The 27726-nt window shown below is 44.6% G+C and overlaps 2 protein-coding genes across 2 annotated transcripts; one reads left to right on the forward strand and one right to left on the reverse strand.

Moving 5' to 3' along the window:
- Positions 1–6422: 6422 nt before the first annotated feature.
- On the forward strand, positions 6423–7898 carry LOC311134166 (tubulin alpha chain-like; the record flags this gene model as incomplete). The annotated part of the gene is made up of 3 exons (XM_084167777.1): positions 6423–6558; positions 6652–6800; positions 6918–7898. The coding sequence occupies exons 1-3, from the start codon at positions 6438–6440 to the stop codon at positions 7896–7898; spliced, it is 1251 nt and encodes a 416-aa protein (XP_084023903.1). The 5' UTR covers positions 6423–6437.
- Positions 7899–8626: 728 nt separating this feature from the next.
- Positions 8627–18290, reverse strand: pmela (premelanosome protein a). Its single transcript, XM_084167778.1, has 12 exons — positions 18156–18290; positions 15414–15509; positions 15168–15314; positions 14543–14689; positions 14131–14292; positions 13650–13955; positions 12570–13517; positions 12286–12465; positions 12063–12165; positions 11737–11942; positions 11515–11605; positions 8627–9693 (listed from the first exon to the last, which is right to left on the reverse strand). The coding sequence occupies exons 1-12, from the start codon at positions 18211–18213 to the stop codon at positions 9540–9542; spliced, it is 2598 nt and encodes an 865-aa protein (XP_084023904.1). The 5' UTR covers positions 18214–18290; the 3' UTR covers positions 8627–9539.
- Between the last annotated feature and the right edge of the window lie 9436 nt (positions 18291–27726).

A 27726-nucleotide genomic window follows, 5' to 3' on the forward strand; every position in this document is an offset into this window, starting at 1 on the left:
AAAAATGGAAAATATGAGAAGTTGTATAGATGCTTGACAGAAATGTTAAGGGCCAGACATTTAGAAGGGCCAGAGTTCATTAATGTATTACAACAGAGTTTGGATTTGGCTGCACCAACCTCCTCCTTCTAACCCCCGCTTCCCCCCTAGTCTGCCAGGCAGCCGGCCTCCGCCCCTCTTTGTTCAAGATTTTGCTGCAGTGACATCACTCCTCTGCAGTGGATCATGTGACCAGTGATGTGTCACTGTGGTTAGTTACCAGCAAACACATGGCCCCTCAGCTGTCTTCCTTCTCCCTGTGTCCGGAATTCCTATTGACACACACACACACACACACACATACACACACGCGCACACATCATTTCAATAATATTGGACTGAGGGCAAAGGGATTAAGGAGGAGATGGGGGCTGTGTTTGAAAGAGACAGCCGCATCAGATTGTCCTGACTGCCCCTCCCTGCCCGTCTGCCTGACTTGCATGCCATCCCAACTCAGCAATTTCAGACAGATGGACCACTTATGACGGTCCTCTGTAGCTCAATTGGTAGAGCATGGCGCTTGTAACGCCAGGGTAGTGTGTTCGATCCCCGGGACCACCCATACGTAAAAATGTATGCGCACATGACTGTAAATCGCTTTGGATAAAAGCGTCTGCTAAATGGCATATTATTATTACTTATACTTTCCTCCCCTTTAGGATCGGCCGAAACATGGATGAAACCCGTAAAAAATATTAAGATGTCGAGAATGAATAAGTAAATAGCCTAACTGTGTTCTTAGTGTATATTATCATGTGTATACCCATCTTATTTATCGTCAGGAAGAATGCTGTTATGAGGAAACAAATGACAAATATTTTATTTTGCTCCTGAAACATGAGTAGACATATACCATGAATCTATTGCTACCACGAGGCTTTGATGATAATCGATGGGAGAATATGACAGGAACAGTTGAATTTGAATCAATATCCCCAGTATGTGTATTAATGCTGAACAAAGAGAAACTCTGCATTTGTGGTAGGCCTAAATATGACAGAAGTCAAACCACATGGCCATATAAAAACCAAACCGAGTGATGATGATGAATGTGGGTTAGTGATTTTTATGCATGGCTTTGTGTGGGGCTCTGCAGGGTGTGTGGCAGACAATGGGCCATTGGTAACATCTGCTAGTAGAACCTGAATGTTGAATGTGATGCTCTCTAATGGATCAGCAGGGATCCAGAGGAGCTGGGTTTCCCTTGGTTACTTACGTTTACCCATGTAGCCTACTTATCTCTGCAGCATGATTCTTAAAGGCTAGTGTCGAAAACCAGATCCTAGGCAACACAGTGACTAGGCTCTGGTTTCAATGATGGACTTTGCTGGCATAGAGGAACTACGTCACTGCCTACATCACTACTTTATTGCTTGAATAAAATACTAAACAGTATCTAGGAAGATGGAGACCACAAAGGTTATTTTTAATGAGTGCATTTCGCAAGTAGCTAGTTTGCATCAACTAACTTAAGTAAAACCACTGCAAATGTTTTGCCTGCAAACTTCGGTTTTGAATCGCGACGTTCTGGCATGTCTGCCTTGTTATTTGTTGGGAGAGTACCTGGAATAAAACATTTTATCTTATCGACATAGGCAGTGACGTAGTTCCTCTATGCCAAAAGAGTCCATAATTGAAACCAGACCCTAATCAATGACCACGTTTACATGCGCACAGTATTCCGGATAGCAGCTCATATCTCGCTTAAAGTCTTATTTGGGATAAACTGTTTACATGCACCTTTGATATCCCGCTCACGAGTAGCCCTGTATCCATTAATAAACCGAATATTCCTCATTTAAATTCATATGGGTTAAATTGAATATTAACTGAAATATGGACACTGACTGTAAACCTATAACCTCTCACATGTAGCATAATATAATATTAACTCCTGCAGAATTATGCATTTCTTGCAGTAAAATGATACAATAAATGTTTATTTTGTCTTGGGAACAGGAGTGGAGAAATATGATTTCTTTCTTTCAGCATCTCTTGAGAAAATGCAAATGCACGTGTAATATGTTTTCTTTGACACTGTTATGCAAGCAGAAAGCATTTCAACCACATACAGTGCCTTCGGAAAGTATTCATACCCCTTGACTTATTCCACATTTTGTTGTGTTACAGCCTGAATTCAAAATTGATTAAATTGCTTTCTCCCCCCTCACCCATCTACATACAATACCCAGTAATGACAAAGTGAAAACATGTATTTATAATTTTTTGCAAATGTATTGAAAATGAAATACATAAATATCTAATTGACATAAGTATTCACACACGAGTCAATACTTTGTAGAAGCACCTTTGGCAGCGATTACAGCTGTGAGTTTTTCTGGATAAGCCTCTAAGAGCTTTCCACACCTTGATTGTCCAACATTTGCCCATTATTATTTTCAAAATTCTTCAAGCTCTGACAAATTGGTTGTTGATCATTGCTAGACAACCATTTTCTGGTATTGCCAAAACTGTAACTCGGCCACTCAGGAACATTCACTGTCTTCTTCGTAAGCAACTCCAGTGAAGATTTGGCCTTGTGTTTTAGGTTATTGTCCTGCTGAAAGGTGCATTCATCTCCCAGTGTTTGTTGGAAAGCAGACTGAACCAGGTTTTCCTCTAGGATTTTGCCTGTGCTTAGCGCCATTCCATTTATTTTGTATCCTGAAAAACTCCCCAGTCCTTAACAATTACATGCATACCCATAACATGATGCAGCCACCATTATGCTTTAAAATATGGAGAGTGGTACTCAGTAATGTCTTGTATTGGATTTGCCCCAAACATAACACTTTGTATTCAGGACAAAAAGTGAATTCCTTTGCCACATTTTTTGCAGTATTACTTGTTGCAAACAGGATGCATGTTTTGGAATATTTTTATTCTGTACAGGCTTCTTTCTTTTCACTCTGTCAATTAGGTTAGTATTGCGGAGTAACTGCAATGTTGTTGATCCATTATCAGTTTTATACTATCACAGCCATTAAACTCTGTAACTGTTTTAAAGTCACCATTGGCCTACTTCCACTCCGGCAACTGAGTTAGGAAGGACGCCTGTATCTTTGTAGTGACTGGGTGTATTGATACACCATCCAAAGTGTAATTAATAACTTCACCATACTCAAATGGATATTCAATGTCTGCTTTTTGTATTTTTACCCATCTACCAATATGTGACCTTTGCGAGGCATTGAAAAACCTCCCTGGTCTTTGTGGTTGAATCTGTGTTTGAAATACACTGCTCGACAGAGGGACCTTACATATAATTGTACAGAGATGAGGGAGTGAGTCCATACAACTTTTTTGTGACTTGTTAAGCAACTTATTTAGGCATGCCATAACAAAGGGGTTGAATACGTATTGACTCAAGACATTTCAGCTTTTCATTTTAAAAAAATGTGTAAACATTTCGAAAACCATAATTCCACTTTGACATTTTGGGCTATTGTGTGTTGGCCAGTGACAAGAAAATCTCAATTTAATCCATTTTAAATTCAGGCTGTAACACAACAAACTGTGGAAAAAGTCAAAAACGGTGAATACTTTCTGAAGGCACTGTATATGCTGACCATACTCCAAATGGCACTCCTTTCACTGCAATAAATGTTGCAGCAAAATCTTATGAAAACAACGAACAGGACCAATGCACAAGGATGCCTGTTGCTTGCATCTCTCCCACCATAGGCCTCACGCCTAGCCACGCTGTCGTGATCCTCTCCTCTTCTTAATTTATTAATGTATTAATGTTGCTGGCTCAGCCCCCTTGCGATACTACAAATACTAGCGCGCCACGGTGTTTAAGATCAGTTACTACATCGACTCTTAGCTGTCGGATAAAGTAACTTCTCTCTCATCCGAAGAGAAAATTATTGAAACTTTATTTTTTTACATATTTCTCTAAAACTAATCTCCATCAGTAAAAATGGTGAGTACAATTTACATTTAGAAAGTAGTCTATTGATTTATTTTATGTTGTGTGTTCATCTCTCATTTTACTCATGGTGGTGCTAGCTACTCATCCATTCCATCAATGTAGTTACATAGCCTAACATTTGGTTGTATAATATGTAGGTCGATAGTATATGGCTACATTCATATTGTGGCTGGAATTTCATATTGTGGCTGAAATAAGTGGTCACTGATTTATTTGACCACCATAATATGATAGGATATGCTTCAAACTGTCGAGGAAACACCATATTGCCTATAGGACCTTATTTTCAATTGTATGTTTATTACGAAATCATATAGTGAAGGTGCTCATGTCGATTCAATTGAAGAACTCGTCACATTATGCTTTGCTCAGGTGATTGAGGTGAATTGATGCCCGTTACCTTTGGCGGGCTACGGACGGAGGACGATACAGACTTATTATCTTAGCCTTAATTGTCATTTGAATATAATTAGCTATCATAAAATACTATCAAGTTCAAGTTTGACTAACGAATATCAACAAACAAATGCGTTTAACGAACCTGAGATAGAAGAACATTCAAAGATCTCATAATCGCAACCTCTTCTGCCTTGATGGACTCCGCGTTTTCATGGTGGTGTGAGGCGCGCCCACCTTGAAATGTAGGCTATTACGTTGAGAAGAGATTTATTCTGATAGTTAGTATTTTGACCCATTTTGGCTGTTTAATATCTAGTATCAATGGTAGGCTATAGTCTATAATATGCGGTACCCTATAAGCTACTCTATCTAAATTTGATGCATTAATTTTATTTAGCCTAGAAGGCACCCGTGGACGTTTATGCATTCTGTTGGTCTCTCCATCAAATTCTAAATGGTGCGCATACATTAGCCTTAAAGTGATACAAGGCAAGGTGAATGAAATAGGCAGAAAGGGGATCACATTGATAAAATGTACCGAACAGTTCTAGTAACAAACCAACGTTACCAACCCATTACAGTTACTGTGGAACAGTTTAATCAATATTGAAGTTCATATGGTCATTTAAAATGATCTAACTCTTTATTTTCGGAGGAAAGTACCCTATATAGGAAAATAAAAGACTTAAGTGAACCGTATTAGTTAATCAATGGGTGCCTGTGGGGAGCTACTTCATCCTTAATCTCTGCTGGTGCATATGGTCTCCAGAATGACACCTGACAGGGGGAGGGCTAAGAGTTAAGACCTTTCTCTGAGGTGGTCTTTTGCAGATGGATTTGTGTACAGACCATTGTAGCCAGCTGCACCCTGGTCTTTCCATGTTCATGTTTAGATTAGCCCTCCAGGCAGCTGCTTTCCAACCAGAGAGAAGCACATTTGATATAACAGTCGCCGGTTCAAGTGTACTCGCTGCACATAAAGGCTACTATTTCTATAATGGCATTACTGTTAAATCTATGCACTGTAGAATCTATAGTGTCTTCCATTTTGCAACATGAGATGTCAGTGATTTGCCCTAGAGAGCAAAATCAAATAGCCTTAGGGTTGCTTAAAATACCTGCAGGTAATTCTGTACAATTACCTATAAATATTATAGAGCGCCATAGCTGTTGAGTGTCACTGGGTGTATGCACATTATAGACAAATCTAAATCGTAATTTTTTTATGGAAAGTGCACAAACCACCCCCTCCTGTGCAAAACCTCAAACGGTTTCCTGCTAGTGCCCAGTTGCTTAGCAACGGACATATACAAGCAAATCCCTTGGGAACAGCAGGGTGTAGCTGGAGAGGGGAGGAGAAGGGGGAAGGGGGAATGGGGAATGGGAGGAGTGCGAGGGAGGGGGGGGGGGGGGGGGTGATTCAGACTCAGGGTTGTACCTCTACATGGCACAATTCCCACTTTTCCCACTTCCTCAATCACATTTATGCTGTCAGAACAGTGGGGATGATTGTGTGGAATAGCTGCAGTGCTGCAGTGTGGGAAAATGCAACCTTACTGAATTTCATCCCAGCCCCCTAGACTCAATCAGGGGGGGGGGGGGATTTAGCACAATACAGTTTACCCTTCAGGAACAGTAGCTGCTGGTTTAGCAACAGCTAATGGGGATCATACAAGCATTTCGCTACACCCGCAATAACATCTGCTAAATATGTGTATGTGACCAATACAATTTAATTTGATTTGATTTAATAAATTAGTAAAATACTAAATGAAAAGAGTGCAAGAATCTTAATTTGCATTTGGATTAGACATTATGGAGAATGGATGCCATTTTGAATGTGTGCCCTCTTTCCACTGGCTCTCATAAATGCACATGAGAATGCTTTGGTGACATTATTGACATTTACCTTGATTGTGTACAGTGGGTTCCAATTAAATTGCTCTCTCTTCTCTTTCTCCAGCGTGAGTGTATCTCCATCCACGTGGGTCAGGCTGGCGTCCAGATTGGCAATGCCTGCTGGGAGCTCTACTGTCTGGAGCATGGGATCCAGCCGGACGGTCAGATGCCCAGTGACAAGACCATTGGAGGAGGAGACGACTCCTTCAATACTTTCTTCAGTGAGACTGGAGCTGGCAAGCACGTCCCCAGGGCTGTGTTTGTGGATCTGGAGCCCACTGTCATTGGTAAGATCACTTTGTCTTGAAACAATGACGTGCTGTTAACATTGGTCTATCTCCTTAGTCTTGAGAAAAGCTAACAAGTATTTATTTCTCCAGATGAGGTGCGCACAGGAACTTACCGACAGCTCTTCCACCCTGAGCAGCTGATCACTGGGAAGGAGGATGCAGCCAACAACTATGCACGTGGGCATTACACCATCGGTAAAGAAATCATCGACTTGGTTTTGGACAGGACCCGCAAACTGGTGAGAACTTACATTTATATGATGTCTTATTAACATACACTCTACATCTCTGTACATTCTGTATCTTTATCAAACCATAATGATCAGAAACATCTTCTCTCCTCCCTCTCTCTCCAGGCTGACCAGTGCACTGGCCTCCAGGGCTTCCTGGTTTTCCACAGCTTCGGAGGTGGCACTGGTTCTGGTTTCACCTCCCTGTTGATGGAACGCTTGTCTGTTGACTACGGAAAGAAGTCCAAACTTGAGTTCTCCATCTACCCAGCTCCCCAGGTGTCCACTGCTGTTGTTGAGCCCTATAATGCCATCCTGACCACCCACACCACCCTGGAGCACTCTGATTGTGCTTTCATGGTAGACAATGAGGCCATCTATGACATCTGCCGAAGGAACCTTGATATTGAGCGTCCCACCTACACCAATCTTAACAGGTTGATTAGCCAGATTGTGTCCTCCATCACTGCTTCCCTCCGATTTGATGGTGCCCTCAATGTTGATCTGACAGAGTTCCAGACCAACTTGGTGCCCTACCCCCGTATCCACTTCCCCCTGGCCACCTATGCCCCAGTGATCTCGGCAGAGAAGGCTTACCATGAGCAGCTCTCAGTGTCTGAGATCACAAATGCTTGCTTTGAGCCAGCCAATCAAATGGTGAAATGTGACCCACGTCACGGCAAGTACATGGCCTGCTGTTTGCTGTACCGTGGCGACGTTGTGCCCAAAGATGTCAATGCTGCCATTGCCACCATCAAAACAAAACGCTCCATCCAGTTTGTAGACTGGTGCCCAACTGGTTTCAAGGTTGGTATCAACTACCAGCCCCCAACTGTGGTACCTGGTGGAGATCTGGCCAAGGTCCAGAGGGCAGTGTGCATGCTTAGCAACACCACTGCTATTGCAGAGGCCTGGGCCCGACTTGACCACAAGTTTGATCTGATGTATGCCAAGCGTGCCTTTGTGCACTGGTACGTAGGTGAGGGTATGGAGGAGGGAGAGTTCTCTGAGGCCAGGGAGGACATGGCTGCCCTGGAGAAAGATTATGAGGAGGTAGGGGTCGACTCCATTGAGGGAGAGGGAGAGGAGGAGGGAGAGGAGTATTAACGTGAAGTGAATCGATTCACCCTAGTCAAATCACTAGCATGCTTATCACTGGTTAGAAGTTTATATGGCTTAGCTTTCCTTATTAGTGTTGGAAATTGCTAGCAAGCACAGTCACACATCATAGATAGGGCGGCAGGTAGCCTAGCGGTTAAGAGTGTCTAGGTGAAAAAATAATATGTCAATGTGCCCTTGAGCAAGGCACTTAACCCTAATTGCTCTGGATAAGAGAGGATGCTAAATGACTAAAATGTAAATGTCATGTTGTCCGTTGGCACCGAAAATGGTTAAGGAAATGTTCTGTAGTTGTGTTCAGGGAATGTTATGGTGTTGCAATGGTTTTACTTTTTACAGTTTTACACTGTAGCTTTCTGTCTTTGACTTTGATATGCAATAAAATACTTTACCTTTTTTTTTTTTTTACAAAATTCCATGGAGCTTCATCAGCTTCACTCACCAGGAGTTATCACAGTATTTCCCAAGAATAAATAATTTGATTATTGCAGTGTAATAACCATGTACGTACATATTGTTACATAGTTCTACAACTATCTGTTTGTGTAATTACACATGGGCAACTTATATGCATATAGAGTCGCACACAATTTATATGCATATATTTGGCTAACATTTTTTACTTGCAGCAACGTTATGCTCTTTTCTAGCAGCTTTACAAAATATTTAATGCTGCATTCTGAGAAATGTCAACAGAATCAAAACAATCAAGAATTAAATGAACATTTGAATGCAATAGAGTTGTGTCTTTCATTTTTATTTACTGGTATCAAACCGACACATCATTGCAGTTTCCCCATGGTTCCTTTTATATTATTTTTCATCTGAAAGAGATAACGTAAAAGCAATAGCTTGTTCTTTATATTTAATGAGTGTTCATGAACAAATAATATCTTACTTCTGACATCAACTGGTTTACAATAAGAAGAGACAGCTTTAGTATTGGGTATTGATTGCGGTGACAATTAGAGCTCTATAACTTGCTTGGACTCTATAACTTGCTTTGGAGGTATACCGGTAGTTGAAGATTCTTACATAATTTACATTTTAATGCTTACTTTTGGGGTGACATTAAATATGTTATATCACAGTGCTGTGATTTTATTGACAATTCAAATTATACCAGTTAGCAAAGCAAATTAATGTGTTGGAAGTTTACAAGAGGCAGTCATTCATTGTAATGATTACGTTCTAAGGAAGAGTGAGTAACAACAGAAAAAACACAACATAAGTTGCTGCATTTTTGTAAACTTTCATCATTCTTTTTTTTCTTAAATAAAAAAGTATGTGGGTCAAAATAAATATAATATTTTGTCACAAGTGATGCAACGGCAGAAACAAACACATTTATTTAGGCTTTTAGGGTTCTGTGTTGAAAATGTATACATTATCAATACATTATAGTTTTTATTAAAGTTGCTTTCAGTGTAACAAAACAGAATACAACTGCTTGTTCTTGTTGCAGTTTGTCTCTGCATTAGGGTGGCTCTATGTGTCTGAGTCTGCAATGTGTTAACATGTATATGTGTATTTCACAGTTGCTGAGTGGATGCGTGTGTCTAAGTGATATTTACGTGTTAACATGCATGCATGAGTGTGTGCTTTATCAGTGCAGATGGTTATGAGTGTTCACACCACCCTTCCCTGAAGCAGTGGGCTTCTTTCTCCTGTTGACTGTCGGCTCAGAAGGTTCCACAGCAGCATCGGCACAGACGTGTTTCCAGAGCTTCCCATGCTTCCGCCTGTTGAGTCCTCCCTCAGTGGACGGTATTGGTTAAACCGCCTGGTTGAAAAACACAAGTTAGCTGGCATTAATAATACAGTAAAAAAAAATAAAAAATAAGATGTGCATTATATTGTATAAAACTGCACATAATATTTCATTTATCATTTATTTAGATAGAAATGGCATGGGATATACAGTGGGGAAAAAAAGTATTTAGTCAGCCACCAATTGTGCAAGTTCTCCCACTTAAAAAGATGAGAGAGGCCTGTAATTTTCATCATAGGTACACGTCAACTATGACAGACAAAATGAGAAAAAGAATTCCAGAAAATCACATTGTAGGATTTTTTATGAATTTATTTGCAAATTATGGTGGAAAATAAGTATTTGGTCAATAACAAAAGTTTCTCAATACTTTGTTATATACCCTTTGTTGGCAATGACACAGGTCAAACGTTTTCTGTAAGTCTTCACAAGGTTTTCACACACTGTTGCTGGTATTTTGGCCCATTCCTCCATGCAGATCTCCTCTAGAGCAGTGATGTTTTGGGGCTGTCGCTGGGCAACACAGACTTTCAACTCCCTCCAAAGATTTTCTATGGGGTTGAGATCTGGAGACTGGCTAGGCCACTCCAGGACCTTGAAATGCTTCTTACGAAGCCACTCCTTCGTTGCCCGGGCGGTGTGTTTGGGATCATTGTCATGCTGAAAGAATCTCACGATACATGGCCCCATTCATTCTTTCCTTTACACGGATCAGTCGTCCTGGTCCCTTTGCAGAAAAACAGCCCCAAAGCATGATGTTTCCACCCCCATGCTTCACAGTAGGTATGGTGTTCTTTGGATGCAACTCAGCATTCTTTGTCCACCAAACACGACCAGTTGAGTTTTTACCAAAAAGTTCTATTTTGGTTTCATCTGACCATATGACATTCTCCCAATCCTCTTCTGGATCATCCAAATGCACTCTAGCAAACTTCAGACGGGCCTGGACATGTACTGGCTTAAGCAGGGGGACACGTCTGTCACTGCAGGATTTGAGTCCCTGGCGGCGTAGTGTGTTACTGATGGTAGGCTTTGTTACTTTGGTCCCAGCTCTCTGCAGGTCATTCACTAGGTCCCCCCGTGTGGTTCTGGGATTTTTGCTCACCGTTCTTGTGATCATTTTGACCCCACGGGGTGAGATCTTGCGTGGAGCCCCAGATCGAGGGAGATTATCCGTGGTCTTGTATGTCTTCCATTTCCTAATAATTGCTCCCACAGTTGATTTCTTCAAACCAAGCTGCTTACCTATTGCAGATTCAGTCTTCCCAGCCTGGTGCAGGTCTACAATTTTGTTTCTGGTGTCCTTTGACAGCTCTTTGGTCTTGGCCATAGTGGAGTTTGGAGTGTGACTGTTTGAGGTTGTGGACTGGTGTCTTTTATACTGATAACAAGTTCAAACAGGTGCCATTAATACAGGTAACGAGTGGAGGACAGAGGAGCCTTTTAAAGAAGAAGTTACAGGTCTGTGAGAGCCAGAAATCTTGCTTGTTTGTAGGTGACCAAATACTTATTTTCCACCATAATTTGCAAATAAATTCATTAAAAATCCTACAATGTGATTTTCTGGATTTTTTTCCCTCAATTTGTCTGTCATAGTTGACGTGTACCTATGATGAAAATGACAGGCCTCTCTCATCTTTTTAAGTGGGAGAACTTGCACAATTGGTGGCTGACTAAATACTTTTTTTCCCCACTGTAATGTGGAATTATCTTCAATGGACCACAATGTGTCAAATAGTTTTTGTGGATCATAAATCAATTATACATTTGGAGAAACCAGGAAGTGTGTGACTTTATTGACTTTTACGGTGGTTAGAACAGTCTTTCACTCACTTGTAGGTCAAAGCAATGGCACCAACAACACAGACAAGGACCATGACACCCAGAACCGCGGCCACAGTGCCTGCTGTGGAGGAGTTGGAGCCTGCAACCACAACACACAGTATGAGGAAGGTACGGTACACTCCACGATCAGTGAAATGTAAAATGAAAATGTTTTTACAGTTCATAAAGTTTTATGTACAGGCGCACACATGGTTCGTTAATTTCACTCACCCACAGTCACACGGACTTTAGCACTGGCCATAGCCAGACTAACATCATTGGTCAGGGACACATTGATGCAGAACACTCCAGAGTCATTGAAGAACTGGCGAAGGATCATCTGACAATCTGGGGAGGGTGTCACGTTGTTACAGATGGTCTCCACAGGCGTGATGCAGTCTGCATCCGAGATGATGGTGCACACTTCATTGGGCAGGCTATGTAAAGAGAAGGATGTAGATATAAAGTGCAGGTGATGGCAATGTTCAAAATGCTAATTTCAATAGGAATGTGCATGGTTCCTTGGGACCTGTTTCCACTGCTAGTTGGCTACTCACCTCCCCTGGCAGGTGATTGTCAGGTCCACAGCATTCTGCACCACCTCAGTGGCCTGAGACACTACGTTGGCCACCTGGGTGATCTCCACACTCTCAATACCCTCTGGGAATTTAAATAGATTGAGAGATCATTATCAGCAACCATCACCTGCATTTTACATCTCAGCTGTGACTGTATTGAAAATACTCTACATCTTCAGTATCTGGACATATGTGGACTTACGGACGACGTCCACAGCGGTCGAGAAGGAGCCGTAGCGATATATCATACAGTCGTCAGCCGCTGTAAGTTCAGGAGCCTGTCTTTTAGCCACAACAAGAGCCACCTGTGTCTCTGTGTCTGCCTCTATCTCAGCCTCTGCTACTACCTCATTCTCCACTGGAGCAGTCACTGCTGCTGGCGCTGAAGACAAACAAAGATACTGTAAGTTATATTTTATTTTGAAATGGCTCAAATAATGTTTTTGTTTATATACAGAATGACTAAGTAACTAAGTAAGTAATCACCTGCAGTGGCATCAGCTGCAACCTCAATCACTGTCTCTACGACCTCTGCCTCTAGCTCAGCTGGCACTACCTCCACCACAGCTGCAGCCGCCGTGGCGGCAGGAACAATGACGTTAGCAGCAGGGGCCACCGTCTCGGCCTGGGCCACCTCTGTTGCAGCCGCAACCTCAGCCACCACCTCAGCATCAGCAACTATGGCCTCCTCCGCCACGGGTGCAACGGTGGCTATAGCTGGGACCTCTGGTAGGATTGTGGCCGCCAGGTCCACTGTGGCCTCCTCTCCCTCTGCAACTGGAGCAACTGAAGCAGCAGCGGCGATGGCGGGCACATCTGCAGCCGTAGCCTCTACCACTGCGGTTTCGGCAGCAGCAGCTGCATCAGCATCAGCAGCTGCATCAGCAGCAGCTGCATCAGCATCAGCAGCTGCATCAGCAGCAGCTGCCTCTTCAGTTGCTGGGGCGACGGGGGCAGCTGTGGCTCCCTCCACAGCCGGGACAGCGGCAGGGTCCTCAACGGCTGCAGCAGCCGTGTCTTCTGCTGTGGCATCGGCTTCTACTGCAGGGACAGCGGCAGGGTCCTCTGTTGCCGGGATGACGGCTGGATCCTCTGCTGCTGAGGCGACCACCTCGACTCCCTCTGCGGTTGCGGCTGCGTCGTCAGCTGTGGGTTCGGCTGCGGCTTCAGCTGTGGCAGCGTCTGCGGCAGCGTCTTCGGCTGTGGCACCGGCTTCGACTGCAGTTTCGGCTGCGGCTGGGTCTTCGGCTGTGGCTGCATCTGTGTCTGCGGCATCGGCGTCGGCTGCAGCTGCGTCTGCTGCAGCTGTGTCTGCAGCCTCAGCAGGGGCAACATCAGAGGCAGGCACATCCAGGGCGATGTCAGCTGGAGCTGCCCTTGGGGTAGAGTCCACCACAACCACGGCAGGAGCGCCGGAGGGATCCATAGGCATCACTGGTTGTAAACACAAGAAGAACGGCAACAGTTACGACTGTTATATGCACTGAACATGCATTGACTTTTGTAAAGGAAAGATTGGATCCAATAAATGGATACGTTGTCAAATAGAAAATTGATGTATCTCACCAGTGGGGCTGGCAGCGGTAGGGTCTGCAGGTGTGTCACAGCCGTTGGGGATGCTTGCCATCAGGACCACCTGAGGCCTGTAGGTGCCAGTGGTGAGGTATGTGTGTGTGACCTGGCGCTCCCTGGAGATGAGGGTGCCACTGTTGTCACCAAAGTCCCAGTTAAAGGTGACATCTGAGGCGCTGAGGTACTGGCTGGGGTCGTGGAGGCTGATGCTGAAGGCAATGGCCCGGTTCTGGATGAAGTTCTGGTCAGCCTGGTTCACATCGTTAATTTGGGTCAGCGACACTGCGAAGGGGATCTGGTCTGGGGAGGCACAAAGCAAAGGCAAAAGATGTCACATCGTGACATCAATGCTGTGAAAGATTGTGAGAGTCAATGCTAATTATTTCAAATGATCAATTGAAGTCAAATCAGGGTTGATTGAATTTCTGTTTTAAATAAGATTTTGTGCACTTAAACCCTGGTTCCAGCTGCCCACCTGTGATGGAGAAGGTTGTGGAGGCATAGCCCAAAGGGATGAACTTGTTCTTGCCACGGCAGTGGTAGATGACTACCTCCATGTTGTAAGAGCCCAGGGGCACATTGTCCGTACTGATGGTGAGAGAGGAGGAGGGCCCGCCCGCCAACTGCCAGTAACGTCCTGGGATACAAAAGCAGCAGTAGTTAGAAAACACAGCAGCGGTTATAAAACTGAACGGCCTGATGATCAAATCTTGTGTTGACAAAACTCCCAAGAACATTAGCTGCTTCATTAGTCCTTTCAACCCTCTTATGAAAGGAATTATTTCATAGTGCATACTGGGCACAGCTTTGTAAATACCAGAAAGCATTGGGTGATTGTGTTAGCATTTTCTCACATGAATGTCTGTAAATGAAAGTGCTGTCCTTACCCCATGTCTTCCACACAAACACGTAGTGTGGTTTCCTGTCTGCGGTCCCAGTGAAGGGGGTACCATCAGGGAAGACTCCGCTGTACTCTCCTGAAGGACCAGAGACCTGGTCGGGATACACAGCCTGGCCCTGACGATACTGTGTTCCTGTAGAAGAGGAAGACCACACAGAGTTCAACATAAAAGGTTAGGGACACTAGAAAAAGACTGTAGGCATATAGGACCAACTAAAAAACTGTGGGGTTAGTGGGGTATGGTATAGTGGTCTCCCGAGTGGCGCAGTGGTCTAAGGCACTGCATCGCAGTGCTAGCTGTGCCACTAGAGATCCTGGTTCGAATCCAGGCTCTGTCGTATCCGGCCGCGACCGGGAGACCCATGGGGCGGTGCACAATTGGCCCAGCGTCGTCCAGGGTAGGGGAGGGAATGGCCGGCAGGGATGTAGCTCAGTTGGTAGAGCATGGCGTTTGCAACGCCAGGGTTGTGGGTTCGATTCCCACGGGGGGCCAGTAAGAATAAAATAAAATGTAATGTACTCACTAACTGTAAGTCGCTCTGGATAAGAGCGTCTGCTAAATGACGTAAATGTAAATGTAAATAGTGGTTGAATTTGAAAGAAGAGCTCACCATTGACAGTGCAGTTACGTGCCCAGACCACCTGTCCATCAGGAAGCACTGTCTGGTTTGATGGGAAGCGAAGGTCGATGTTAAAGGTTGCCTTTGCGCCAGTCAGGGTGGGTGCATCATTTTTCACATCGAATGTAACTTCTCCACCTGGTGACAGAAAGTGATAAATACATCAATAGAAAGTGGTTAATGTTTCTATATTAAGTGATTGATCTATAGAAAAAGTGCAATAAAGTGAAAACCCACCAGTCCAACAGTCTCTGTATCGGGAGTCCCCATCTTTCCACACTGGATATATCCGTGAGTTCCATGAGTGGTAGCGTGTAAAACGTGTTTTAGGCTCTGAAAGAAATACAAGTGTTTAAGTTTTAGGGTAATTTTCCTCTCGTTTTCCTAATTGAAAGACAATGTTTTTGTTGATCACACTTTGACATAGTGAACTTCTCCTACTACATGACATGTTATCCATTCATATTAATCATATTATTGAGGTTTTATCAGTTATGTAACATGTCCAGTGGGTATGTAGCATGTCCAGCCTCGTGTAGCTCAGTTGGTAGAGCATGGCGCTTGCAACGCCAGGGTTATAGGTTTGATTCCCACGGGGGGCCAGTATGAAAAATGTATGCACTCACTAACTGTAAGTCGCTCTGGATAAGAGCGTCTGCTAAAAATGACTAAAATGTATGGTGAGGTATTGCCATTACGTATCAGCAAAAACGCTAATGGGAAATCTGTTTGTAAGACCAGTCGACCACTGCACTAGTAAACCTGAGGTTGAAAATGCTATTTTATTAGGACTTTGCGGTTGTCTAGACATTGGTCAGGATCAGGATCCTGGTACCCAGAACTCATTACCTACCAGGCTAATTAATTAGCCTTTATTTTTATAGTGTATTTTTGGTGAATGTCATGCGAAGATCTACTACTCAGACCTGGAATTTTTATAACACCGACTCAAATGCTTATTGAAAATGTTGACAATTTCTACTGTTCTAAAATCTATTTATCTCCAAACCTACAGTATCTGACCCTTCCTTACTGAAATACAGCCATAGCTATTCCATTTTATGACCACATGATTATACGAGGGAGTGTTCTCTGCCCTGTTGCCTACCCTTGGTAGAGGAAAAGTTATCATATTGCTACAGTTTGGGATATGGGCGTAAGATGGGGTGTGGGCATAGACATTTACCAACATTTTACTGAAAGAAGGACAAAAATAATTGTTTGAGGCTGTAGATAGCGGTGGTGGGTAGTTCAGGTATTTCTTTGATGGTTGTGGAAGGGGGGAGGAGGGAGCGAGGTGGGGGTTCCAGGTGGTGTGAGTCACACGGTCCCTGCAATCCCCCTCAATCCCTTTCATGTGACTGTCAGCTGAGCGCAGGCAGCCGTAATCCGAACTGCTGGAATGAGGGGAGCCTCTGTGGAGCTCAGACATCAGGGCGGCCTTACTCTCCTACTGTTGTTCCTGTGTGTGTATGTGTGTGTGTGCGTGCGTGTGTGTGTGCACACGCTCGAGTGTGTGTGCTAGAGTTTGTTCAGGATTTAGGAACCTCAACACCTACATTATCTTCTGTTATTGTGAGCCCCTTGTATTCCCCATATGATACTGTACAGTCACACTAAGCTTTAACAACCTCAGGAATGCATCCTCCAAAAGATCTAATTCCTAATGACAAGCCATAATATCATTATCGTGTGCAGTCATTCATCAGATTGTCACACTTCAAACTGATCGCCACTGAAAACACCAATATCTCCAATCAAGTTAACCAAGTTAATTACAGTTTGTGGTTTGGTTTGGATATCCATCAGATGCAACACATTGCTAGATAAACTTAAATAAATAATAATAAACTTTGAATTGCATGATTGATAGTGAAAGACCAACATTAGTACTGATGTTCCCTCTGGGAAAATATAGTTAATCTATTCTATTGTTGAGAGCTAAAATAAAGTATTCACCTTACTATAGAAACTCCAGGATACAGATTAGAGTTTTAGGGCTTGGAGTGCAGACAAATTGGCATGTGATTGCGCTATCCTTGACTACGAGCATGTAATCTGTGGCACACTATGTCAGCAGTTATTAGACATGCTATTTTACTGTATATTACACAGTGGCTGAACTCTTGCTGGGGTGAGATTAATGATTATTAATCACCAAATGTATTACCAAATTGTTTGTTAAATATGAGCTCATGTCAAAACTTAGTGTGCATTTACTCAGGATCTTTTTTATGAAATTCTTCACACTTTAAATTTGAACTGACCTGCACAAATGATGGTGTTACTTAGAAGATTGTACTGGGTATTGGAACGCTTTACTATATACAGATATTTGTAGAGTATATATGCAGTGTATAGAGGAGTAATGCATAGATTATTATTAATCCTACAATATTCTAAAGTTCAGGCTGTAGAGCTCAGGTTTCTACACAGACACTGAGAATAAAGGAAACCCTTAAAACTAAGTTGAAGATATTATATAACTGAACGATATGAGAGAGACCACTGTTATTCACTATTACTGAGTAATTACGTTTGTTGAGCTTGTCCAAGTTCCATTAGTGTGTAAACAACCATACAATTAATTATTGTTTCTTACTAATAACATGATTGACAGATCTTCAGACAAGTTATATCATATGTATTGATTAGTCAAATGTACGAGTTTATGGAATACAAAAAATGCAATTAGTTTATATTTGGGGAAACATAGAAGAACACAAACGTTTCACTACTAAAAGGGATTGTTTGCACAAATGTCATTGCACATGCAGCTGGCAAGCTGTGGACATTCTAAATTATTGCTAATTACTCAGTGAGTACTTAGTAATGCTCAGTGATAATCTCTTCCATTATTTCAATCCATCCCACCTCAGCCCCATCTCCCCTCCAATACTGCACATAACTCAAGAAAGAAGGGATGGAGCAACCTGTGTTTTATCAAATAGTCATGCAGAAAGTAATCCATATACTCACTTGCTCCTAAAGCTGCTGACAAGAGAGCCAACACCAGTACTGTCAGTAGAGTATTCATTGTGTGTGGTTGTGTGTCCTTCTCTGCCCAGTTCCTAACCCTCGTCCTAGTCTTAAACACCCAACAACACACCACCCGGCGAGACTTGTGGTAGGATTTTCGATTCCCTATAAAAGAGTCTTGGACCCTTAATTACCATAAACTTGCCTCTCATCTCTGACATCATAGGGAGTCTACAAACCAGCCCCTCCCACTCTAATCAACTGTGTGAATAGACAGACACACACTTTGTTAGCAATGCTATTATGTTTTCAAATGTTTAATTGGATAATTACAGTAGCTAAAAGGATTAACCTTAACTTAGTGATACCATCCATCCAGAAAACATATTTCCACATGCCAGAATGTATTTCAAAGAATCATCAGTAATGCCATCTTCACACTGGATAAAGACGAGGCATAAAACAGTTTAATTTATTTTGAAGAACTGAAGACATTTGTAACAATGACGCTGTGAGTCGAGAAGCAGGTGAAACGTTTATTAAAACAACAAACATGAAACGAGACAGCGTAACAGTGGCGATATAGCATAAACACAGGAACAATACCGACTGAGGACTAAACGTAAGGGAGGGACAGATAAAGGGGAGGTAATGAGGAATGTAATGGAGTCCAGGTGTGAATCATAATGATCTGCAGGTGCGCGTAATGATGGATGCCAGGTGTGCGTAATGATGAATCCCAGGACCGGTGGTTAGTATTCTGGCGACGTCGCACGCCGGAGGGGAGGAGCAGGAGTAGACGTGACAAAACTATCCGATTTTGGACATATTATTTTCTCCATCAAGTACAGAATGTTACGATTCCCATTTTCATCAGTGGGAACCTTATGGAATTAGCGGCCTAGTGGTTGTGTGAAAAAAAGCATTAGCTCACAAAGTAAGCATGATGAGTGTGTTGGAGTGTTGCCTGAGGATACACAGCAACTGAGGGACCTATTGCACACGTTACCTGAGTGCTGGAGCATCGTTTTTTTCTATAGCCTGTGAGCACTGAGCAGGCTGGCTGATTTTTTGCTGATGTTGTCCTAGCATATAGAGTTTGCAAAGGTCAAAGGTCACTCTTTAGGAAGTTGATAATTGAATCAATTGATGTGTCCCAATAATCTCTCCTTTCTCCCGAAGTGTACACTTGTTCACTTTCCTTCATGAATTTGAAAGGAAATAACATGTATATGGAAACTATCTAGCCCATTCCTACACCAATCCAATGCTTTTACATTTCTGGGAATAGTGAATGAGTGTACAATTCAGGAAGAAGGAGAGATTATTGGGATATACTCATTCTGTAGTGTCCTTGATATGAAGTCATAGTTAGTTATTTTCAAGCATAATACAATTGTTGGAGGTGGATTGATGTTCCATATACCTAATAGGAACTGTCAAAAGCTGGGCCACTGGCCATGTAACCAGGAGAAGAGAAGAAAAAAGGATCATGAAGGAACAACAGACTTTTCTATCTCCTTTGTACTCTTATTTGACCCTTTAAAGTTTAAACTCTTACTTTTTACATTAATGTGTTTGTTGTAATCTTGCAATTTCTATGCATAAGTTGACACTTGTTCCTTTGACGATTTTCCCCAGATATGTTGGAAAGACTATTTTCAGCCAGATTCCATGACTCCACCATTATACCATATGCTCTAATGTCACTTAAACTAACTTCACTTCATTTAATAACTTTTCTCATCAATATCGCGTTTAAAATATGAGCACCATCTATCATATTCTGACAGAGATTTTAAACAAATGTAATTTACTGTACTGTATGTAATGTCTGTTCGTTATGGGAAGGCCTGGAAGAATTGTCTCAGCTGTAGTCATGCATGCCTGCCTTGACGTCCGACCTTACAGCTCTGTGTGCATGGGGGTCACAAGATGAGTGTGTGGGGATGACAAATCAATAGCATCCTTTTACTCCTCTCTTTCCCCATATCGTCCTTTCAGTGCCCTAAGCCTCATACGATGTCAAAGTATCTACGTTCGTAGCAATCCACACACGCTGGGAAACACTCGTGCTTGCTCTATAATACTGTGGAAGCTCATTGTCCTTCTTCTGCATTCCAGAGCGTTTCAGTTAAAAAAAGCCGAAGACATTATTGAGCTAATGGGGTAGAAATACAAAGGTCTTAATGGTTGAGAACACCGGTCACAATGAAAATACCATAACCTTGACCAGTGTGATGGTTTGTGTGGGAAAACATAATATTGTAATGACCCTGGGACTGATAAGCACGATTATCCCAAGGGAGTTAGCTTTCTAGGAGCAGTGGTAACGTGTCTGGCTCTGGACCCTAGGGTACTGGGATCAAATCCTATCTTGGAACCTCGTGCTAATCCCTTGTTTTGTTACAGTATGCTCAAAGTTTTAAAGGTTGAATGAGTACAATTCTTCCAATACAATAAAGCAAAATACTGAATGTACTAAAACACCATAAAACAAAATAACATGCATGCAACTCAGTATATACTCAAATCAGGTTAAAAAAATCAACACATTCTTCAGTTAATGTATGGACACAGGTAGTGGTATGTGGAGGCCTCTGAAGCCTTAAATCCTTGATACTTGGAAGTTATCTCATTTTACAGGGAAAAGGGGTGATTACAAGAGAAGCCACATGTCCTTTTTTACACGAGGTGCATTCAATGGGAAATCTGTATGTAGCTGACAGAGACGTATGATCTTACCATTCCAGTTGCCTTACGTTGGTGGTGAGATTGTTCAAGCAGCACTACATGTGACCCCTCATGTGCTAACAACATTGCTAATGGCTCACTAAATCCTTCCCACATAGCACCTGACTGACCACACTGCACAGCACAGCACAGCAAAGATGCCACCATAGACACTGGCTTAGACAAAGCCCACACAAACCAGATTGAAACTAGCTGTGCGTTTATGACGAGAGAAAACCCCTTTTCTCAATTTGGTAAAATAATGTTTCTGAAGACACATTCAACTGAAGAGGAATTCAACTGAAGAGGAATTCAACTGTTTCTAACCTGGTTTCGTACAGTTACAGTATTACCATTTACACAGAAATGAAGGCTACAATGGTTCATTTTCGGCAAATGAAATTCAGCAATTGGTAGGGCCCAGAATTTTGGATGCAGGTCACACATTGCTGGCCCTAACTGTCAACTATCTCTCTCTCTCTCTCTCTCTCTCTCTCTCTCTCTCTCTCTCTCTCAGACACACACACACAGATTTGGGACAAAAGGTCGATCCACTCTGGGATCAGAGAGCAAAGGGGATGAGCGATCAACCCCTGAGGAATGTCAGGAATGTGAACATAATTAGGATCAAATCAACAGGAAAAAGCGTGTGACTTTTAGTTTGATCATTGGAATGATGTTGGGTGTGAAAGTCTAGAGAAATAATGAGTCAACATGTATCAGAGTGCAGACAATTGTCACATTGTAACCTGTGAGAGCAAGAGGAGGGCAATTCAATCATTATTTACCAGTTTCCAATTGAATCATGACATAAGCAGCAGCCAGATGTAGGACAGGCAGAGGGGACAGGTTCACAGAAGAGTATACAGCATTAGCTACTTTCTTGTAAGCAATAACTTACAAATGTCTTGAGGGAAGATCAACATATGAATCACAACTGAAGGCAAGCTGTGGACATTCAAAAAAAAATAATTTGAACTTTTCACAGAAATGCCAGACTGACAGACTGACAAAGAAGCTTTTCTAGAGCCTAATGCTGCATTCATAACCAAGTGGGAAGGTGGTATTTACCACATACGACTGTGAAAAATCCAGTTGAACGACCCTCTAACTTGTAATTACTAACGTCTATCATCCCTGAGCTCTGACTTCTCCCACATGCTGAACTCTGACGTCACCTACTAAGGAAATTACCTCGATACCAGAATTTCTGGCAGATAAATGCAACAACACAACATTATCTATTAATATGTTTTTTGAACACTATAATTTGTTTACAAGCATGAAAGCTGTACTTTTAGTTCATGGTTGATGCAGCTTGTTTGCCATTAGCCAATCTGAGTTTCACAACAAGTTCAAAGCACGTCCCAGTCTGTAATCCCAACATGTTTCAAACTGACACCATTGTCCCTGTTCCCAAGAACGCCAAGGTAACCTGCCTAAATGACTATCGTACCGTAGCACTCACAGCTGTAATTATGAAGTGCTTTGAAAGGCTGGTCATGACACACATCAACACCATCATCCCAGACACCCTGGGATGTGTCTGGGATGATGGTATTCGCATACTGACCCAACAGATTCACAGATGAAGCAAACTCCCTAAAAAGGCATGAACCTAGGAAGAAACCTAGACAGGAACCAGGCTCTGAGGGGTGGCCAGTCCTCATCTGGCTGTGCCGGGTGGAGATTATAAGAGTACATGGCCATTTAAGGCCAGATTGTTCTTCAAGATGTTCAAACGTTCATAGATGACCAGCAGGGTCAAATAATAATCAGTGGTTGTAGAGGGTGCAACATGTCAGTCCCTCAGGAGTAAATGTCAGTTGGCTTTTCATAGCCGAGCATTCAGAGGTCGAGACAGCAGGTGCGGTAGAGAGAGAGAGAGAGAGTCGAAAACAGCAGGTCCGGGACAAGGTAGCACGTCCGGTGAACAGGTCAGGGTTCCCTAGCCGCAGGCAGAACAGTTGAAACAGGAGCAGCAGCACGACCAGGTGGACTGGGGACAGCCAGTAGTCATCAGGCCAGGTAGTCCTGAGGCATGATCCTAGGGCTCAGGTCCTCCGGGAGGGGAGGGAGAGAGGGATAGAGAGAGAATTAGAGGGAGCATACTTAAATTCACAAAGGACAACAGATAAGACAGGAGAATTACACCAGATATAACAGACTGACCTTAGCCCAATGGCACATAGACTATTGGGAACAGGGACATTGGCGTCAGCTTGAACTTTGTGAGATCTGCTGATGTAAAAAGGGCTTCATAAATAAATGTATTGATTGATATTGCAGCATAGATACTGGAGACTGCGACAGGGGTGGGTTGGGGGACACTGTGGCCCCGTCCGACGATACCCCTGGACAGGGCCAACCAGGCAGGATATAACCCCACCTACTTTTCCAAAGCACAGCCCCCACACCACTAGAGGGATATCAACAGACCACCAACTTACTACCCTGAGAAAAGGCTGAGTATAGCCCACAAAGATCTCCTCCACCGCACAAGCCCGAGGGGGCGCAAAACCGGACTGGAAGATCACGTCTGTGACTCAACCTACTCAAGTGACGCACCCCTCCTAGGGACGGCATGGAAGAGCACTAGTAAGCCAGTGACTCAGCCCCTGTAATAGGCATGAAAAGAGGGGAGCCGGCCAGGCAGAGACAGCAAGGGCGGTTCGTCACTCCAGTGCCTTGTCGTTCACCTTCACACCCCTGGGCCAGACTACACTCAGTCATGGGACCTACTGAAGAGATGAGTCTTCAGTAATGACTTAAAGGTTGAGACCAAGTCTGCGTCTCTCACATGGATAGGCAGACCATTCCATAACAATTGAGCTCTATAGGAGAAAGCCCTACCTCCAGTTGTTTGCTTAGAAATTCTAGGGACAATAAGGAGGTCTGCATCTTGTGACCGTAGCGTACGTGTAGGTATGTACGGCAGGACCAAATCGGAGAGATAGGTAGGAGCAAGCCCATGTAATACTTTGTAGGTTAGCAGTAAAACCTTGAAATCAGCCCTAGCCTTAACAGCACTGGAGTAATATGATCACATGTTTGGGTTCTAGTCAGGATTCTGTCACGTCTCCTCCCGTTGCTCCGATTCGCCGGTCTACTGAGCCACCGGTCTGAACGCACCACCTCAGCAACACCGGAATGGAAACCCAACGCACCCTAATCACCTCCAGCGCACCTGCACCTCATCATCTCATCACCACCCCTATTTAGCCCTGGACTGTTCAGTACTGTGTTATGTGTGATTGTTTAGCGTTGTGTTGTTTACTCTCTCTTTGGTATGCTCTTTCTCATTATTAAGTAAACCTTGACCTTGTTAATTCCTGCGTCTGCGTCCTGCCTCTTCGTATATCAGTACTCGTCGCAGAATCACACACCACATGAAAATGGATGCAGCAGGAGTTTCCCAGTGCCTCGACCAGCACCAGCAGCAGCTTGCCCAGTTGAACGCCACCATGCAGGTAGTGCTCCAAACTCTGCATAATCTGCCCAGCGCTCCGGTTTCACCTCAGGGAGCGGCAAGTGCATCCAATCCACCTGTTACCGTGCTATCACCCACTTCTGCGGGAACCCTCGCCCTACCGGAGCGCTGTGACGGCTTCCTGCTACAGGTTTCACTTTATCTGGCGCGTCAGCCTGGGGCATATCCATCTGACCAAGCCAGGATATCGCTGGTAATTTCGCTACTTTAAAGGAAAGGCGCCAGATTGGGCCACGGCAGTCTGGGAAGGAGAGGAGGCAGTGGGGCTTCTTTACCCCACCTTCCTCGCTTGGTTCAGGGCGGTGTTTGATCATCCCACGGAGGAAAAGGACGGGGGTGAGCGTCTCCTCCATCTACAACAGAGAGAGGGGCCCACGTCCGAGTACGCTCTGAGCTTTCGCACGGTGGCAGCGTCTTCCGGCTGGAATGAGCGTGCTCTGCGCACGGCCTTCAGGAGAGGCTTACGGGAGGACATTAACACGGAACTCGCATGTCGGGACAATGAGATGGACCTTGATAAACCTCGTCACCATGTCCATGACGACATGTTGAGAGAGAGACGGCGTTCCCAACACCTCCCGGAGCCTCCACGCTCACCCCATCTGAGCTATGGAAGCCGCCCTGCTTCCGAGTCCTCAACCATGGAAGTGGGCAGCACCCCCTACACCACCTCGGACCACAGATCTCCTGGCGGCTCCCTATCCTATCTCACTCCGTGAGTGTTACATCATCTCCTATCACAAAACCATTGTTTTTAGTTCCCATAACGGTGACTGGTTATTCCTTCTCTTCCATTTCTACTGCAATGATAAATTCCGGATCAGCGGGGAACCTTATAGATAGGGAGCTGGTCTCTGAATGGGGGTTGCCCACCGTGCCACTGCCATCTCCGCTACACGTCACCTCACTAGACAATAAACCCCTTGGATCAGGCACCATTACGCACGTCACTCTCCCAATCACCATTCCCACACTACCGGAGCACCACGAGGAGCTGTCATTCCACATCGTCACGTCACCCCTTCACCGAATCGTCTTGGGATTGCCCTGGCTCAGACTACACAACCCCACCATCAATTGGATTACCAAGAGGATCACAGCCTGGTCCACCTCATGCTGGAAGACCTGCCTGCCGGTGGTTTGTCGTTCCACGTCAGTGGAGAGTCCGGAGTCCGCCCTCCAGCCCAACATTCCACATGAGTACACAGATCTCTCCGATGTTTTCTCTTCATCAAAGGCTACATGTCTCCCTCCTCACAGGCCCTGGGACTGCACCATTGACCTGCTGGAGGGACAACACCCCCCGAAGAGTTGCATTTACCCCCTTCCCATGGCGGAGACTGAGGCCATGGAGAAGTATGTGGCGGAGACCCTGAAACAGGGGTTCATCAGACGCTCTACCTCTCCTGCCTCTGCCAGCTTCTTCTCCGTGGCCAAAAAAGACGGAGGACTGAGACCATGCATTGACTACAGGGGGCTGAACGCAGTCACCACCAAGTACCGGTATCCCCTCCCTCTGGTTCCGTCGGCCATCTAGCAGCTACGAGGGGCCCGCTACTTTACCAAGTTGGACCTGAGGAGTGCCTACAACCTGATCCGAAACCGGGAAGGAGACGAGTGGAAGACGGCATTCAGCACTACCTCAGGCCACTATGAATACTGCGTCATGCCCTACGGCCTCGCCAATGCACCTTCTGTGTTCCAGTCCTTCGTCAATGACGTGTTCCGGGACATGCTGAGTAGACAGATGGTGGTGTACATCGATGATATCCTGATCAACTCAAGCACGTCAGGGACGTCCAAGCTGTCCTACCCCGCCTCCGGGAACACAGCCTGTTGGTGAAGGGAGAGACATGCGAATTCCACCAACAGGCCATCTCCTTCCTGGGATACAGGATCAGTCCTCAAGGGGTGTTCATGGAAGGAGTGAAGACGGATGCAGTCAGGTCATGGCCAGTCCCCAACACCATTAAGAGCCTACAGAGCTTCCTGGGCTTCGCCAATTTCTACTGCCGTTTCATCAGCTACTTCAGCTCCATAGCTGCCCCGCTCACCTCTCTCCTAAAGGGTGGGCCTCAGAAGCTGGCCTGGAACCCTGAGGCTGACGCTGCCTTCAAGAGGCTGAAGGAGAGGTTCACCACAGCGCCCATCCTAAAACACCCAGATCCATCTCGTCCTTTCATCCTGGAGGTTGACGCATCGGAGGAGGGTGTGGGTGCGGTCCACTCCCAGCGGCACGGCAAGCCAGAGAAAATGTATCCCTGTGCCTTTTTCTCAAAAAAAGCTTACCCCCGCAGAGAGGAACTATGGAGTTGGAGACAGGGAGCTGTTGGCGGTGGTCCTCACTCTGGAGGAATGGAGACACTGGCTGGAGGGCGCAGTCCATCCATTCCGGATTCTTACTGACCACCGGAATTTGGAGCACAGACGGGCAGCGAACTCAAGCCAGGTGGGCCCAATTTCTTACTAGCTTTCAATTCATTCTGTCCTACCGCCCAGGATCCCAGAATGTGAAAGCCAACGCACTCTCCAGGATGCATCATACTGGAAAAAAGGAAGGATCTGGGGGATCCTGCCCTCGTCTCTCATCGTTGCACCTGTCATTTGGGATGTGGACGAAGACATACGCCTGGCGGCTCAGGAGGACCCAGCGCCTGCCAACGCCCCTCTGGGGCACGTGTATGTACCCACCAGTGTCCGTGACAGCCTGCTGATCTGGGCGCACACCACCCTTACGGCAGGGCACTCTGGTAGTACGCGCACCCTGCATTCTCTAGCCCCAAAATACTGGTGACCCACCTTGGCTTCTGATGTCTCCCGCTATGTCAACTCCTGTTCCGTATGTGCCCAAACGAAGACACCTTGGAACGCCCCAGCAGGCAAACTAGTTCCTCTCCCAGTGCCTCAGCAACCTTGGTCACACCTGTCCATAGACTTTGTCACCGACCTTCCACGTTCTGACGGTGTCACCACAGTCATGGTGGTCGTAGATCGGTTCTCCAAATCATGCAGTTTTTTGCCATTAACTGGTCTTCCTTCTGCTCTCCAGGTGGCTGAGGTCCTGTTCCAACAGGTCTTCCGGCATTATGGACTTCCGGAGGGCTATCTACTACGATTTCAGAGCACTCTTGTCTGAGTGTGCCAGAGCGCAGAATAACCAATGAATTTACGAAGGCGCAACACCCGTTGAATATGACCCGTATCAGTAAACGTCGGCAAAAAAAAACGTTATTAAATTGTTGCCAGCAGCACAGTTACAGTCACCAACCCTCTAGATAACATGAAAACAGCCTAACCACATCTGCTAGGGCGAGTAAAATGGTCAGAGTGAGGTGTTCTCTAATTTGT

Source organism: Coregonus lavaretus, assembly GCF_964263955.1.
Source record: "Coregonus lavaretus genome assembly, chromosome: 8".
Taxonomy (NCBI): Eukaryota; Metazoa; Chordata; class Actinopteri; order Salmoniformes; family Salmonidae; genus Coregonus; species Coregonus lavaretus.

Coding starts and splice junctions, on each gene's coding strand:
- pmela (XM_084167778.1), bottom strand. CDS start 18,213: ATGAATACTCTACTGACAGTACTGGTGTTGGCTCTCTTGTCAGCAGCT. Junction 14,690..15,167: donor ACGTAACTGCACTGTCAATG/GTGAGCTCTTCT, acceptor CCTCTTCTACAG/GAACACAGTATCGTCAGGGC. Junction 9,694..11,514: donor GCCATTGCTTTGACCTACAA/GTGAGTGAAAGA, acceptor TTTTTCAACCAG/GCGGTTTAACCAATACCGTC.